Source organism: Peromyscus californicus, unplaced genomic scaffold (assembly GCF_007827085.1).
Source record: "Peromyscus californicus insignis strain IS unplaced genomic scaffold, ASM782708v3 Scaffold_14__1_contigs__length_90479793_seg_2, whole genome shotgun sequence".
NCBI lineage: Eukaryota > Metazoa > Chordata > Mammalia > Rodentia > Cricetidae > Peromyscus > Peromyscus californicus.
Window position 1 is genome coordinate 43726358 of NW_026294436.1, and position 18262 is coordinate 43744619.

Here is an 18262-nt window from a genome sequence, read left to right on the forward strand (position 1 = left end):
TGGTTCTTTCTTATGCACGTAGGTTGGCCGCCAATAGGACTCTGCGCCACACTCCACACAGGCGCCCATTGGCTGGGCTGCCTGGCAGGGGGCGGGTTCTGAGGCCTACCGGCAATCTCCTTTGGCTAGCTGGAAGGCAGGGGTACCAGCTCTGTTAACCCTCCCAGCTTTGCAGCAGCGACTTTTTTTTTTCTTTTTCTTTTTTTTCCTCTTCTTTCTTTCTTTCTCCGCACCGCCCCCCCCCCCCCCGGCGAGGATAAGGAAGCGCTGGATAAATTCGCTGCTGCGTGTGGGATTGGGAATGAGGGTTAGAGAATGTCAAAAGGCTGAGGAACAGGACGTAGACGGGGAACTAATTACATTTTCTTCAATCTTCTGAGTTACAATAATCATTTGTCCCAGCCCATTTTGTTTGCTTGCTTAACCAGAACTCCCAGAGATAGGGTCCCATTTGATCCATTTCCCTTCGAATTTGAGGTTTCATTTGGTTGGTCTGTGCTTTTTAAGCCTCCTGAATTACTTAATTAGAAGTGGGCCCCCAAGTGAGAAATAGCGCGCGCGCCTACACACACACACACACACACACACACACACACACACACACACACACACACACACGCACATCAGAGCTACATGGAAAAGGGGAAGGCAAAAGACCGCAGGAGCCCATAAGATGGCTTGGCAGCAGAGAGTCTTAGAATCGCTGGACAGCTAAATTGAGATACCTCACGCCCCCACACCAGAACTGTTGGGACAACAGCACAGAGGAGAACTTGAGGATTCTGGGGAGACAGTTAAAATGCTCTGCGTCCAAAACAGAGAATTGTTTTGCCTGTGATGTTTTTCTTCTGTGTATCTCCTTTCACTCCAGTGAGTGTCAGGAAGAGGGACTCTTTTTAAAGGAAGACTAGAGAAAGGAGAACAGGACCAGCCTTGTTTCTGTGAAGCAGGTGCTGTTGCTGAGCCTGTGAATCGGGGGTGGCGGGGTGGGTGGGTGGGGGGGCTGAGCAAGGGAGAAAGGGAGGGAAAGGAGGAAAGAATGAGGGATAAAAATATTAACTTTGAGTTGAAGGGTGTGAATAATATATTTTTGATATTCTAATAGAAGTGTGAAGCTGAGATACATTCTACTTACTGGTGAACTACACTAAATTTTGGTAAGAGCAGGGTAGAGAGTCATTGTTGAAGAAACATCCACTTCAATAGAAGAGCTGGAGGCTGAAACTGTGGGGGGACTCCCATGAAGTCATGTGATGAGGAGGGCTATACAGAGAAGAATAGTGAGAAAGAGAGAGAAGTGTCTGGATTGAGTTTCCTTGAGTTAAGAGCGACATTACAGATCACTTTGCAAAGAATTAGAAAAAAAGAAGAGCTCAGAGGTTTAATGTGTGCTAAAGCAGTATATATCTGGGCTAGCTAAGAAGTGACCAGTGACCGTTAGCCGGATGTTCTGAAAGGGTGAGGAAAGCTGAGAAACTGCATCTTGCCTACAAACCTTCATTCCTATCACTCCTGAATTCCACTTGTTTCCTCCTCTGCATCCTATTCAAGTTATTCCTTCTTCATGCTGCAGATGTCTAAGCTATAACACAAGCCAGAGAGTGGTGGTCCCATGGAGTCCCCAGATCTTCAACTAGGATAAAATACCTTGGTAAAACGCTGAGAATTTAACTGCTTCTGTACTGCAGAGGTGGGGTTGTCCCCAAGATTTCTAGAGACAGAGGCCCACTGAACCTGTCCCAAGTAAGAACACCTTGGAGGTCAGGGTTCTTGTGATATAACTTGAGGAAGTGAGAAAATGGCTGAATGGGTAGAACAGAGGTAACTCATGTCGATGGAAAGAACAAAGGGTCAGGATCTCTGGGGGGGGGGGTGGTGAAAGGGGGTGGCTGCTTACTGATATCGTGAAAATAAAGGAACTTCGCTGTTTTCTTCTGTGGTGTCTTAAACCACCCAATGGTATTTTAATGATGAAAAATATACATTAAAAACTCGACATGAGTTCATCAGATGAATGTGTATGCGTTGATGCAACCCCTGTTCACATTTCCAACATGATAAGAAGCAAATGATTGCTCCTTCTTAGTCAAAATCTTATACACACCCAAAGAGAACTGCTATTCTAATACCCATTCCCAAAGAATGTTACTTGCTCTTAAATTTTGAATATATAGAATATTAGTGGTCTGAGCTTTATTTATTTCATTCATTATTGTGTCTTTGAGGCAGGAAGCTGATGACTATCTGAGTTGGTTCCATGCTTTAATCTATTACTATTAGTGAAACTGCTCATAATGTTCCCATGTTTATCTGTTGGTGCACACACACTATCTCATTTCTTCTGGATAAACATCAAGTAATATAAATCACTGAATTTACTTTTTACACCTACAATGGAGAAATTTATGTGGCAATGATTCAAAAGTGTATTTTCTGTCTGAAGAAGTTATATGTGTAGTGACAACGCTGAGGGTTATCACCATTAAACAACAACTAAATGTCTGAATGTATTAGATCCTTTGCATATATAATCTCATTTCTTTTTCACAAACACCATACAAATTATGTATTGTTATTATTATTATTATTATTTGTGTATTACTGTTATTGTTTAAATACTACAAATAAAAACATTGATTACAAGAAAATGAATTTAGTATCTGCACTGAATATGTATATGCGTGTGTGTGTGTGTGTGTGTGTGTGTGTGTGTGTGTGTGTGTGTGTGCGTGTGTACATGCTCAGTGAATGAGCTAAGAGAACAGGAAGTGATGGAATTTCTCACTTCCACAGAAAGCTGGAAGTTTATCTGAGGAGTTTGGACAACTTGAGGAATGAACACTGTATATCATGTGAACAGAAGGGCATGGGAGGAGTGAAAATGGGAACGAGGCTTTACTTTCATTGGTGTGTATATGTGTGAACACATATTTGGGGGAGATGGTGATCAGGGAATGAGATACGGCACAGTGAACAAGCAATCTAGGCGGATAAATAATGTAAGAAATGACTAATTCATTAAATTTCCAAGCCACAGAAATTTGTAGAAAAGCTACAATAGAAGGAAGAAAGAGTTCATGAATTTCTGGTAACAGGGGTGCTTGGGTACAGAACTGGCTGATAAGGAAAGCAATCAAAAAGGTATTACAAGAGTCAAGAAAAGAGGCCACTGACATTTAAATATAGAACAGTGGACCTCAGGAGAAAAGTCAGACTTACAACTAACAAAACTTGGTATTTTGTAGTTTTAAATAGTACAAATATTTGCTTGTATGCTATCTATGGCATGGGATGTGGATAGAGATGCTTGAGCTTATTCTATTCATAAAAAAAAATAAAGATGAACATGGTTCAGATTCTCCTCCAAAGGAGAGTATGAAGGCAGGCCTTGAAACACATCTGTTGTTTTGCTACAGCACATTCCTTTTACACAAAAGTGATGACTGAGACACACCCACATCCCCTTATCCCACTTAAATGTAAAGTGTTGTGCAGGAGATACTGTCTGGTTTCTATGAATTGCAGTTTCTATCCTCATCACTATGTGTACGGGAAACAAGTGTCTTGGCAAAATGTGTTGTCCTTTTGTTCCCATAGCCTCTATTGTTAAACTCTTCTGTGGAAATTGGCAACATAAAAGGAATCAAGATGTCAACATCCAACACTCCCAACTATAACATTTTAAGAAGACTCCATCATGACTTATGGGGAGCCAATCTGACGGTGCTTCACGTGTGCTTTCTAACACAACACTTGATCTTTTCAAAATTAAGAAGACTTAAAATTATAGTAGATTACATACTATTTAAAAGTAAGAGGGTTATTCTTTCTGCCCATGCTCTGATGGATGCCCAGGAAAAAGCAGGTAGTTGGTATTTGCTGAATGAATTGCTGTCATCTATGAAATATTCTTTGTGCTTCAGTTGCACATGTTTTTTTTTTAGATTGATCTCATCAAGCACTTGACTGTTCTGTTGGTCTTAGTTTCTTCATCTGTTAAATAAGCCATTGGGCTAAGAGATGATCTAATAGTTGCATGCCATTTCTCACATGCCAGGGCTACTCAGTTTCATGGCCTCACTTTATTCCATGGCAAATCATTTTGTTTATCTATGTCTCATGCTTTTCTCTATACTGGAGAAGAGGAAAAGAGTTCATGAGGTCTTTACATCCTTTAGCACTCTTAGGGGAGCAATGAAGATGACTGGAAAGCCCACTAGCTGATATATCCCTTTTCAGTACTTCGCAATGATATGTGCTAATATACCTAGGCATTAATTTTCAGATATGTCAAGTTTAAGAAAAGAACATTCATCAGTTCTTTTCTTTTTCTTTTTTCCTTCCATTCCTTAAATGTGACCTTAAACATTGATGGGTCAACTAGATTGAACTATTCAATTAGATTAATTTTTTAGAATGCATAGCACATATTTTTGTCTTTTAAAGGGCACATATTTGCATTTGTCAATAAATTACACCGGGTAGATTGGGACAGCAATTATTTCAAAGCTGGGGTCCTAAATGAGAAGGTGGTGAATTCCATTTCTAGAGTAGGAACTGAGCTAAGCACAGTCTTCCAGCCCCTGGTGTTTGAATCAGCACTGAAGAGGGGATGCTGGAAGAGCATACTTCTGAAGTAAGTCATTGCTTATCATGTGGAAATTCAGGCAAATATCAGATGCCAGCATTCCCAAAATTTCACCTATCTTATACAGTTTATGGCATACAGCATTTAATGGCATCGACCTGCTCTAGTGGAAGGAGAATTTATATGAACTCTGGGTGGTGGTGCTGTTGCTCCTAAAAATACTTAGTAGGGGTGTGTGTGTGGGGGGGGACTAAACATTTACCCTGTTCTTTTCTTGACAGAGTTTGGAACAATCTTGATCACAACCTGTGATATTCTTTTATTACTTTCCCCCTGATTAGGACACCTGAGAAACTATGGTTCTCACATATCCTTTCTGCTCTATTCTATTTATTACTGGATTTTCTGAAATTAAATGCTTAACGTTTCTTTGAGACAAGTCTGGTTTCCCTATCAATCACAGGATCTTCTTCATCTTTTTATTGTTTATTGTATATAACATTTGTGACAGAAACGATATGCGTAAGTTGCAAGTGAAAGTTCTCTTTTGCTCCACATTGACTTCCTTCTTTGTTGTTCATCTTTTTTTCAATTGCTCTATCTATATCAATATTGCAAATGTTATCTTTAAATTTTCTGTAGAGTCCATATTGGGTCAAAATGTATACATGTGCATTTTTCTCAACACCTTCTTAATCCAACAAACAAATCCAACTAAGAAGTTGTTTTTTTCAAAGAAGAAGAAAAAGAAGAGGAGGAGGAGGAGGAGGAGGAGGAGGAGGAGGAGGAGGAGGAGGAGGAAGAAGAAGAAGAAGAAGAAGAAGAAGAAGAAGAAGAAGAGAAGCCACACACACAAAACCCAAAAAGACGATGTACATTTTTATCTAGAATGACACCCCTCGCCTCCCTCCACCTGCTTTGAAGAAGAGCTCTTTAAGGTGTGTGCCAGTGTATGCCTTTTCCCGAGCCATTTGGATGATGCTGCCACAGGAGATATTTTTGCATTACAAAGACGCAGTTCTAAAAATGCAGAGCAGGTAGTTAATAACTAAGAGCCTGGGGGATGGAAAGGAGGAGAGAGGCAGGAGCATCATCAGCCAGCTGGGGGCTGACCTGATTCCCTAGAATCCCCAGCCCTCTTCCTCTTTCCTCCCAACATCCTTCCTTCCCTTTTTCTCGTCCCCCACACCCCCCTTTTCCCTTTCCCAGATAAGCAGCTCCGGGAAACAAAGAGCTGGGCTCTCCAGACCTCAGCGCTGGAACCTAGGGCTCTCTGAGAAGCATCTCATTTCGGGGACCAGGGCTCTCGAGCTCTGTGTCCCCTCCCCAACCTCCCCCCGCCTCCCTAGCTTGCTCGCTGCTCCCTCCCTGCTCGCTGCCTCCCCCACCATAGCAGCGCTGGGAGGAAGGCGGCCAGGGCTCAAGATGGCTTTAGCCGGGCTCTGCGCCCTGTTCGCCTGCTGCTGGGGGCCCGCTGCGGTGCTGGCCACAGCTGCCGGCGACGTGGATCCATCCAAGGAGCTGGAGTGCAAGCTCAAGAGCATCACGGTGTCGGCGCTGCCCTTCCTGCGCGAGAACGACCTGAGCATCATGCACAGTCCCTCGGCCTCCGAACCCAAGCTCCTCTTCTCTGTGCGCAATGACTTCCCGGGAGAAATGGTCGTGGTGGACGACCTAGAGAACACGGAGCTACCCTACTTCGTGCTGGGTGAGTCCCTGGAGAGGTCGTAGAGGCCGGAGGAGGCGCTGGACGGGTGCCCCCACCCCCCACTCGGCCCGCTCCACACATCCACTTGCTGCCGCCACCTCCCCTCCCCCACACTATCTCCCTGGATCCGCCCCACTGCTGGACCTCTCTACACACCCACTTGCAGGCCAGGCCGGCACTTTGGCTTTAGTGCACCTGATGTCTCCCCAAATCCAATCAATCTAGGGACCCGACCCCCCTTCTCAGCTGCCTTGCCCCAAAGGAACAGGTTGCTGGAGTGTCTCTGAAACCTTCCTTAGCCTTGAGCTGGGAGTTTTCATTCAGGAACACATCTGAACAGCGTCAGTTTCCAGCCCAACTCTTACAGGCCTCTCTCTCTGCTTGCAAGCCACATGCTTAGCTCTTTGCTTCACACCTTTGGGCACCCATACCCACCCATCGCCATCCCCAGGCCTTAGGAACAGGAATTCTGTGGTCACCTTGCCAGTATGTGCATGCCTCACTGCAAGAGCTGATCATCACTCATCCAGAGCTCTGACACCCTTCCTTCCAAACAAGTTTCTTATGTGACTGGAGTTCATCTTGGGAAGTTGTACCTCCATGCCTAAAGCTAACAACCTCCTTATCCAGGTACCTCCACATCCCCATGATGCTTTAAAGTCTCTTGTTTAAGGAAATGGCCCAAATGCGTAGCTCAACTATTTCTTTTGCTCTCCTCTGCTCTCTAAACTTCCTTGGGTAGGTATAGATATTCATGCACACAGGATGGCCTCCCTGGGCAAGAGGCTTTTCTGCCCTTTGTTTGCATCTCTCTGATCCCTTTCTCATAATTTTCCAAGAGTCACAAAATTCCTTCAGATAATGAATCTTGTGTCACTTTGACTCTCCCCTTTTTGTTTTCATTACCAGAATCTCGTAACATCTCTCTACTTCTCCATCTGAAGCTCCACGTCTCTCCATATTGCCCACACCCAACTGTGCAGTCCGTTTCTCCAAAAGAGAATGGACATAGTCTCACAACATGCTTCACATATTCTGATTTTGTTCAGGAGAGAAGTTAAGGATAACCAGAATTCAGTCTCTAGGTTGAGAGAGAGAGAGAGAGAGAGAGAGAGAGAGAGAGAGAGAGAGAGAGAGAGAGAAAGAGAGAGAAAGAGAATGTCCAGGATACCACTACATTTACTTAACATCCTACAAACTCAAACTCAAGTTCACTTTACATGAATGTAGTTCCCTGCTGGCCATGTGTAGGTTGAAGCCACAGGTGAAATTATAACCTCTTTCCCTGGTCTTCTTTCACAAAGATGCATCTTTATACCAAGAACATTTAGGGAGTAGGTGAGTAAACCCCCATTCCTGAACCACAATGGAAAAGTAATTTTAAAAATTGCCTGGTCCTATGAAAAGTTCATTTACAGTTCCTGGTGTGCAACTCAGTTAAACCCATTGAAGCCAACCTACACACTTGAATGGATTGTTTTATTTTTTTGCAAGAAAAATACCAATAACATAATAAAGACTGGGGGCTGGCTAGAAATAGGAACGGTGTGGCTGTGCTACTCATTACAGCATATAATTTGTTGAGTTATTCAGTGGATGTAAAGTTCATGTTGAAGTCATGCTGATGTGCAAATACAATCTGTTCGTCATGCTTTGTAAGAATGAATGTGGAGAATTATATGTTTCTAAAGAGGCTGTTTGGAGTTCTGCATGCAGTATTTACTGTGCATAAAGGTGGACATATGTGGATAAAAAGGGGAGTTGGGCTTGCAGGTTCTGAGAACTCCACTTCTCTTTTTGAAGAATCCCAAGGCAGGACCATATAATGTGGTATACCTATATGAGCTAGATGTCCAAAGCTCAGATGTTCAATAATGGGTTTTCTGTGTCTTTGTACAAAACTGTCCACTGCAGCACCCTGTTGGGGTTGCTATGGTAACCTACTGCACTAAGGCATTTGCACAGAGGCACAGGCACTTTCACTTCAGAATCAGAAAGTGCATGATTGTTCTCCAATCTCTCAGTCACCAAAATATGCTCAGAAACAGTGATTTGCTAGTGTCTGTCCCTTTTGGCCTGGAATTCTCAAAGGAGCAGCATATAAGTGAGCAGAAAGGGAGAGGAGTCCAAGGATACTTGTTCTTAAAGTTAACTTTTGTGGTCCTGAATGCTACAACTCAAGACTCATAGTGAGGGATGTAATAATCTGTGATAGATCTCTTCTCACACTTCTCTGGAAGCAAACCAGCTACCAGTCAGTAGTTCTGGGAATTTATGAAGCTCATATTTCTTAGCTCTCTTTGCTACTATCAGGACTCAGAAGTTAACTAAAACATGCCTGACCCAGGTGCTTTCTAGTCAACAGGAACACAGATACTTGTGTGTTTGGGTGTTGACAAACAGGAATGCTGAAGAAAGAGATGCTTCTGTGAGATGAGCAGGCTCCATGGAGCACAGACTTAGCAGTGCCTTGGCCAAAATCAGGTCCTGTCACTCCTGGAAAAAACTGAGAATAAACAACAAAAACAAATGTTGGCTTTCTTTTGCTCTGAGGATCAAGTAAGATTTTTCTCATTCTAAGCAAGGGTCTTCAAAAGTGATCTTGCTGCCAACTTTTCAAGCGTCTTATCCTTTCAAATCAGCTTCAGTTTTCAGGATTCCTTTAAAATTTTTCACATGCCTCCTTCTCCCTAGAGGGCTCTTTATCCTTCCCTTGCCCACAGCTGTTCAGTTGTATGAATGTTACACCCATGTTATTTTTTTGTGAAGCCTACCCTAACACCTCCACAGACCACTGTCATCTGGAACACTTTTGTGTCTGTTTGCAAAGACTAGAAAGAATATATATATATCTATATATAAATATATAGATATATATATATATAAATATATAGATATATGAATGAAATAAAGGCTTATTTGACTTGGCTTTGTCTAGGAGAACTGAAGGTATTTGAGGTCATGTGGAAAGATTAAGATGATAATGGTGACTGTGAATACATGGATATAGGAATGGCCTGGCTATGTATGGAGATTAGCCTATCTTGACTAGTGTGGACCCTCAATATGGAAATGGTGGGAATTGCATGTGGTTCTGGAGAGTAGGTCAAGGCTCTCCACATGTCAGGCAGGGAGAGCTGACTAGACACAGAGAGCAGTGACAAGTGACATGTGGCTCCAGAGACTATCTCAGCTATCATCCCTGTCCATTTTACTTGTAAGATAGTCTCATGAGGTAGGGTAGAAGGAATCCTTGTCTCCTGTTCTGTTCTGTGAGGTGGAAGTTGCAGACTGTGGTACAAGGGTAAGATGGCACTTTAAGTTATGTCTTCTTTGACTATCCAAAGCTTTGAATTGGAAAGTTTATATTCTGATCCTGTCATCTTTAGCTTTCCTGCCTTTCCACAAATATGAATTTCATTGTGAATGATTGTCTTCTCTATGGTACTTGTCAGGCAACTCCAAGCTAGATAACACCTCTGCTTTCAGGTGTGTTGTGAAGAATTTTAAAGAATTGCAAAGCAACTATAATTTATAACTGAAAATATTTGGGTATATAAGCCATATTATCCTCTTGAGAGAATTCAAAGGTTTACTAAATTAATATCTCAACTAAAATTCTTTTCTCAGCTTTCATAATGGCAAATATTCCTGCTTTGGGGGCATATTTGATCATGGGGTAGAGTTAATGTGAAGAGGGACATCCAGCTTTTCTGTGCTGTGAATAGGATGTGTTTATCATTCCCAATAGCATCTGAAGAGGGTGTTCTTCTGCTTCAAACATAACTCTTGAGTCTTTGTATATATAGACCTCAGTGAAGAGATAGCTTATCCTTACACCTCAGTGTTTTGCATTAGCTGCTGTGGATTTAATGGAAGAAAGTACACCTAAGGATAAATTAGTTAACCTGTAGAGATATAGCAAGGGCCCACATACAAGATGCTGCCAAAAGTGTCTGGAGCAGTCCAGTGTGGTGGTTAAAAAAACAGGCTATGAAGGCAGATCTGATATCAGCCTCTGGCTTGCTACCCTTTCCATCAACAGAGAAGAATGAAGATCATTGGAGATAAATAAATTGCTCAAGGTCTCATTGTTAATAATGGATTGATCTGTCACTTAAACTTAGGACAGGTATGACATTTAGGCTTTTCTTTATGCCTTTTGCTGTATGCTTTAATATTTTTTCAAGATCTATCCTTTTATACAGTTAGATAATGGCTTTCTGGCAATGAATAGAATAGAAAAAATATACTCACCTGCTGTTTTATACAGAGAAATCCTTTGTGTGCAAATGTCTCTTGAACAGCTTTATCCATTTAGTGTTTCCTCACACAAGCCTTAATGCTGAAGGTGAACTCCATCAAGAAACACCCTAGAAGTTTTATTTGGTTATGAAAGATTTGGGAATTCTTATTCATATTCCTGTTCCTTTACTACTTGGAGGAATTTTATGGCATCCAGAGGCATGATGAACCTGCTGGGTGATGATGATGATAATAATATGTTCAATATTCTGAGTGGTGCCCCCCTAGAAATGCCAACTGAGAATATGAGGGGAAGGGGACAATGAGACCCTGCAGAAACACTGTGTGTGGCTCCTGTAGGAAACTTCTGATTTTTGTTATATGGTCTTGTGCTTAGAATCCACTGTCAGAGTCCAGTGAGCTCTCCTGTAGTGAGCAACTGGCTTCATATTCAACACTGAACAGCATTTTTTCCTTACAGGTGGGCTTTGAGCTAACATGAAACAATTGAAGTACTTCAGCATCCCCAACTTCATTTCACAGATCTCTCCATCTTCCATTAAAAAGGGATCTTTAAAATGTATTTCCTGTATTTCTCTTGCTCTTCTATACAATGAACTTTAGGTTAACAGTGAACACATTTAAACAGAGTGGCGACCTCATCTGAGACATAGTGGGATGAATGATGGCAATCTTAAGCTGGAGTTTTCAGCACTTAAACAACACATACAAGCAGAGCGTACTAATTTATAGCATTGAGAGGGTTATTATTTACTGTTTCTCCACAGAAATGTAGATTTTTACATCAAAGAAGTTTTGAATGCAGGAATGATGAATTTTATGATGCTTCAAGTGTTCTTCAAGATGTGCTGATACAGCTTAAATTCAAGACATTGGAGCTCATGAAAGAAAAATAAATACCAGCTTAATTTCTTTATTCCTCTTTGGAGGGAAGATTGAGGTCTTTTTTTATAGAGCAAAGACATACATCCATATGCATGTACACACACACACACACACACACACACACACACACACACACATCCATATGCATGTACACACCCACACACATATCCATATGCATGTACACACATACCCACATACACATCCATATGCATGTACACACACACTCCCTCCCTTACTTCCTCCTTTTTTTCTTTGGTTCCACCCTCCCTTTCCTAGCTTTAAATATAATTAAACTTAAATGGCTAGGAATAACTCAGATAAAAGCCAGTTTATGAGGACAGAATTTGGTACATTTTCAGCAAAGACATGTCAAATCTTAATTTCTTCACTTTTATAACACATTCAGATAGATGGCCACACACTATAGAGAAGCTCTATTTTAAGCAAGTTTGTCACCCAGGACAAGTTAGCTTATGACAATTTCTAATGCAATGACATCTATCACCATATTACTTTTATTACAAATATGATGTACTTTAAAACTTTTATAAGAAAATCAGAATATCTCCATGGACCTTCATGAGGATTCTTTTAAAGGAAGAAAACTCAGAAAAATTAAGTTGTTGCAGATGGAAATCTGAATTGATACCGTAACTTTTGTAAAAGCAGGCTTGAAAATGTGCCGACCCAAAGATCCAGCCATTTCACTTCTAGCTATGTATCACACAACAAAGAAAGTCTTCAGTGTATACACAGGAATATTTGTAACACTGCTGTTGGTAGTAGCAAAACCTGGACACACCATGAGGAGAAGACTGAAAATAAACACGGTGACACATCCACCTAGTATGACGTGATCTAGCCACCCTGTGTAGGGATAGGTACAGATGTGGCCAAATGTTTATGCAAAGAAAGGACACAAAAGACAAAGTGAAGAATGGAGTCACCTCTAGTAGAAAATGTCTTAATGAGCAGGGGAAGAAGAAAGGGGAGCTTGAAGATGATGACAGGACTTGATTTGGGTCTTTGTTGTTGTTGTTTAGTTTTGAAAAACATGCTTCATTGTTTAGAACAATTTTAGATTCATCAACACTCAAACCCTGCTCCTGTTACCCTTTACGTTAGTATGGTGTTTTTGTCACAGTTGAAGAACCAGCTTTTGCCTTTCCACTCACGGGCCTATCCACAGCATTACATTGCATTTAGTTGTCCTGTTTCCTCAGGCTTCTCTTGCCAATGATAGGTTCTCAGATTTGTTCTTAATGACCTTGACAGTTTGAAGAATATTGCTCAGCTGTTTGTAAAATGTTCTCCCATTGGGATTGGTCTGGTCTTTGCCCAGTAATTAGAAGAGATGTGGGGTTTGAGAATGAAGGTATATCTTGTCATTTTTATTATACAGCATCAACCTGGCTGCTCACAGGTACTGTTGATCTTACTGTCCAATGAGGTTGTGCTGTGAGGTCTCCTCTGCAGAGGTTCACTTTTCTCCCCATTCCATACTCTATACCAGCAGAATACATTGCTCACAGACCACACTAAGCTACCCATGGTCCACTTATTTTATAGGCTTAGTGTCTGCATAAATTATTTAAAATCATCCTATATGAGAGAATTGTATTTTCTGTTTATTTATTTATTTAATTATTCACTCATAACAAGTGCACTCATAAATATATATTTTATACTCTAGGAAAGAAAATTTATTTTATATTTGGAGTTTTGTTGTTTTGTTTTGTTTTGAGACAGGGTTTTTCTGTGTAGTTTTGGTGCCTGTCCTGGATCTCACTCTATAGACCAGGCTGGCCTTGAACTCACAGAGATCCGCCTAGCTCTGCCTCCTGAGTGCTGAGATTAAAGGCATGCACCGCCGCTGGCCGGCAAATATATTAGGGGTTTTAATTCAATACTGTTGTATTGATTTTATTGCTCCAATTGCTTGTTCTAGCTTTGCCTAACAGGAGCTCTTTCAGTAGGCTCCTGTGTATTTCACATGTCCCTATTGGTGTGGAGCTGTGTTTTGAAGTTTCTCACTTTTAGTCTATGTAAGTTCTTCTAGCTTAATTTATCCACATGTTACACGCTCCTACCTGAAATAGTTCTGTTTCTAAGGTGCACTGATTCCTTGTTGGAAAATGGTGTTAGAAACCAAGATCTAGGCACCAGGAATTATTTTATGCATTGAGTAGGTATTGTTGCTTCTACTCTGCAACTGTCAGAACAAAGGAACAAAATGTGTATGCTGACTCACACATACATGTATTCATAGGGTTTCTGCATCTGTAGGTATACTAAGTTAAGCATCAGTTAGCACTGAGGACTCTAACTCTATTCCACTCTCCATATTATTAATGCATTAGTGAGTCTTTACCTTACTAACCCTCCTGATTATCTCACTTCAACAATGAAAAACCTGGCCCTGATCATCTGCCATCCAGTTATTCAAAATTTCAATTCCAGTGTGCAGTTTATAGTGGTCATTAGAACTTGCTTATCCACACCCCTGTGGGAAATGACTTTAGCAGCTAGAGTACAGCTTTGGATACAGTTTCTTTTGCTTTAGTCATAAACACTACTCATTTCCAAATTTGCGTGGGTCAGCACTTACCCCTCGCTGCCTTTGGTGAGACTGCTCACATATCTCTATTAGAGTTAGCATTTTTTGTCACATTCTTCAGCCTATCTTAGGGTCCTCAAACGTCCTAGATGATTTCTTTTATTTTAATTTTCTGCCATTAGAGTTGGCTCTTTGCACTCTATGTTACATGTTTTGTTAAATGTGCATGTGTTGGTGCCTCTCATGTTTCCCTTATGTGGTAATATATCCATGGTTATGGGGTTATAAAGATTAATTTGGTTATCCTACAAAATATCTCAACCTTGCTTCTTCCCATACTTACTTCCTTACTCTCAGACTCTGGGTGGAAAAGACAGGCTCTTCAGTCGAATCCAGGTGTATTTGTCTTCCGTGTCTTTCTTTGTCTCATAATTTTTCTTTGCATGTTCAGGAAGTTATCTTGATTCCTAGAGGTGTTGATATGTTTGATACACATATTTATTATCCTGCCAGGATTCTTGCCCTGATCCTGTGTGCTTACAACAGGGCCAATCAGGCAGTACTATTGTCTCCCAGTTTTGCCAGGAAACATTTGTGAGCTTTTTTTTTTTTTTTTTTTTTTTTTTTTTTAATGGCACCCATTCCCTTGATGTCTACCAACAGCATCCTTCTTGTAGATTTGTACTATCTGGCCAAAGTGGCCAAAGGAACAAGTCCATATTTGCTGAACATCTTAATGAACAGACATTGAGTGTCTCCTTTTTAAAAAATGTCTTCAGTTTGTCGAGAAGGTGGCTCTGGCCACCTTGTGGGATCAAGGGATTTGATTCAGCTCCTCAAATCTGTGTGCAAGCACCTCTATCTGCAAAGTCACTTTGCTGTCCCACAACTATCACTTACATTTTTATTTATTTATGTATTTATTTATAGAATGAGACCCATGTAGTTTGGGATGGTCTTGAATTTCTTTTTTTAAATATTTTACTTTTATTCCTTTAATTAAATACACATTTAATATAATAATGTTAATACAAAAGCATACTTGCTTGGCTTTAGAAAGCACATGGTATTTCTTATGTGTCTAATGTAAGTTTAGCTTTGGCTCCAGGAGCAGAGAGCACACACAATCAATAGAGTTGAAGTAACAACTACCCCACAGCTCACTCTCCAGGAGTGACCAAGGATGGGTGAACAACACCATTGGTGCTATAATGAGACACAGATTCACAGGTCCATAGAGGTGTTCCTTCTCAGGGACTAAGGTCACAAATCACTGTCTTTGCATTTCTCTGAACTTTCACTTGTCTTAATATTTCAGTTAATGTTTGTGTCACTTTGTTAGGTTGTTTTGATTATACAATTCTTGCAAGAGGAAGACAAAATGAGAAGAAGTTAAATGACCTGAGATCACAGAGTTAGTAAGGTTTGTAGGTAGAATTAGACCCACATCCGCAGATCTTCATCCCACACTTATATTTGAAAGTGGCTGACACTAGCTTCATCATCAGATAGCACAGAGGTACTTTTTGAGTTGTTGTCTATTTAGAATTTATATGTCAAAAGTACAGAGTGTATATATTGTCACAGGGTTATAAGATGAATTAAATAAGCTAACAGAGAAGAGTAATTTGCCCAGACCTAGTCAATAACAATAGATCAGCATTAGTTCTCATATCTATGTCTTCTCCCTGAATTGCTTTATGGTTATAGAGCTCTGGGTGGGTGTGTGAACATACAGACCAAGTAACCAGATTAATAACATCTGGTATCAGTTAAGCACTTACTATCAAGGTTCTATGCTAGGTCTTGAACTTCTTATACTCCTGCATCTACTTCATAAGATCTTGGACTATGGGTGTGCTTGACCGCTCCCCTTTCTTTTATGTACTCAGCACTAGGTTTATTAAGATTTATTTGTGCTGTGATAGATGATTATAGACCACTTTGGTCTAATTAGTGCCTTCTGAAATAATGCTATTTTTTCTTATGTATGTTTTATCCAGTTTGGTAATTCCTAATAGCATGTACCTCTTAAGAACTTCAAATACAGGTAGCACAATACAGCGACTAAATTTTAATTTTTAACTTTTAATTAGTTAACTCTCAATCAGGTTAATACATATACAACCTACCATATCCAGCAATGCATATACAGAACACTGGCACCATCATTCAAAGGATTACAAATGCCCTAAAACACTCCATTGTGGATATTGACCATATTTTACCAGCTTCTTAAATGGCTGACACCCAGGTTGTCTCCTATTGCCCACCACTAGACACAGTGTTGCAATTATCATCTTTGGGCATATTTCCTTAAGCACTTTTGGGGAAATTTGTGTGTCTGGTATATATACCAGGAGGAGAATTTCTGGTTCATAAAGATGATAAATATTTAGCAAGTTTGCACTTTAGTGGTTTATATCAGTCTGTACTCTCCTCATCAATATGTGAAGGTTTCTATACACGTCCCCTCTCCAGTTGTCCTTACATAGTTCTGAAATAGTTGTCAGTCTATTAGACTGGCATCTCATTGCTAGTCGGTTTTGTATGTTGTCAGTATTCAGATACTTGGTAGAACGCTGCTTTGTCTATAATGTGAATTATAAACATTTTACAGGATGTTGCATATTTTGTCTTTGATTATATTCATTTTGTTTGTTTGTTTTTGTGGAGATCTCATACAGCCTAGGCTGGCCTTTACCTACCAAGTTCTGGATTGATAAATGTGCACCACCATTGCAGATCTTATTTGTTCATTTTGTTGCTGGGTTTTCAGAAAGATTTGAAATTTATAAAATTAAAGTCAATAATTATTTCTTTTGGAGTCTATTCTTTTTCAATGTCTTAGCTGAGAATGTTTTCTATAGGTTAAGATTATAAAATGATTCATAAGTTTTCTTTTAATACATAATGGTTATTCTTTACATTTAAATATTTAATGGATATTGAGCTTATTCTGGTATTTAGTAAGACATATAGCCTTGTTTGGATGTGCTATGTGAATTAATCCCTATTGTTACTCAGATGTCTGTACCATTCCTTAAACAACCACAGATTTCCTTCTGATATGAGATGCCACCTTTACTATGTACTCATTTGATAATATATTTAGGTCTGATTCTGAAATTAGGTTAAATTGAATAAAAGTTAGCATATTACAGAAGAGTTGATTGTTTTTCCCTTTATAAATATTGTTTTTATAATTAAATGTTTTTTAGTATTTATAGAGCTAATGATAGGATTTTTCTCCTTGGATTTATTTGAAAAGTGAATTATATACATAGATTTCCTCATTTTGAACTGCTTTTGCATTTCTAAAACAGTCTTCACCTGGTAGTAATTAATTGCTCCTTGAATATGAAATTGAATTTTGTTTGATAATATTTCATGGAGAGTACATCGCACCACTATTTCTAAGTGAAGCTATTCTTAGGTTTTCTGACTGTATAGCCTTTGTCAGAATTTAGTATCAATTTTACATTTGCTCCATAAAAGTAATTGCTTCTTTTTTCTAGAACAATTTAAACAGCATTGAAATGATCTATGGTGCCTAAATCACCGCCTGGTGATAGGATGATTATAATGACCAAATTGTGAATTAATGACTTTGTTGGTGAGATAATGAACATGTAAGTAAGAGGTCTAAGCCAAAGGATGCTGGGATATATGAATGGGTCATAGCACTTCTTGGTTTGGATGAGAAATTATTAGCTGTAGCTTAAGAAGCAAGCAGTAGAAAGGGCAAGTCCAAAAGTAGGTCAAAGGATGTAAATAGATACTTTGGTGCCCATGTTTAAAGTGACAACACATAGTTGAAGGGACATGAGATTAAACATGTACACCCTAGCAGTACCTAGTGAAATTTGTTTTTAACTGCTTCTAGACTGCGGTATGATTGACACTTTATCTAGTTTCCTGGTGACTCTATTTTCACTATAATCTCTTTGCACAGAGCATCTTCTGGTACACTGAAAGTCTGCACACTGTCTGTGGTCCTGACTCTGGCTTTGGATTGCCTGCTTTCCCCCGGAGAGCTACTTTCTCTACATACAAATTCTCTTTGACTTATTCTTTAACCCATTCATTTTCTCTTCTGCTCTTTTCTGTGTTCCCCCTTTTCTCCTTTCTAGTATTTCCTGGTTGCCTAATATAGTGAATCTTGATTTTTAAATTGGCCTAGGAAATTAATAAAGCACACCTGAGTGTGTCTGTGTGTTTTCAAATGCTCACAGGATCATGGATCTTAAGGGCTATG

At 39.9% G+C, this 18262-nt stretch overlaps 1 protein-coding gene across 2 annotated transcripts in view; it reads left to right on the plus strand.

The window, feature by feature from the left end:
- The first annotated feature begins 5523 nt into the window (after positions 1-5523).
- The window catches only part of Astn1 (astrotactin 1), a 327875-nt gene continuing 315136 nt past the window's right edge, over positions 5524-18262 (plus strand). Inside the window, exon 1 of one of the 2 annotated variants that reach the window (XM_052737326.1) lies at positions 5524-6296. In XM_052737326.1, the coding sequence (XP_052593286.1) occupies positions 6014-6296 (283 nt within the window). In that variant the 5' untranslated portion in view covers positions 5524-6013. The remainder of the gene's footprint in view (positions 6297-18262) is intronic. The other variant, XM_052737327.1, reaches the window with a different exon arrangement.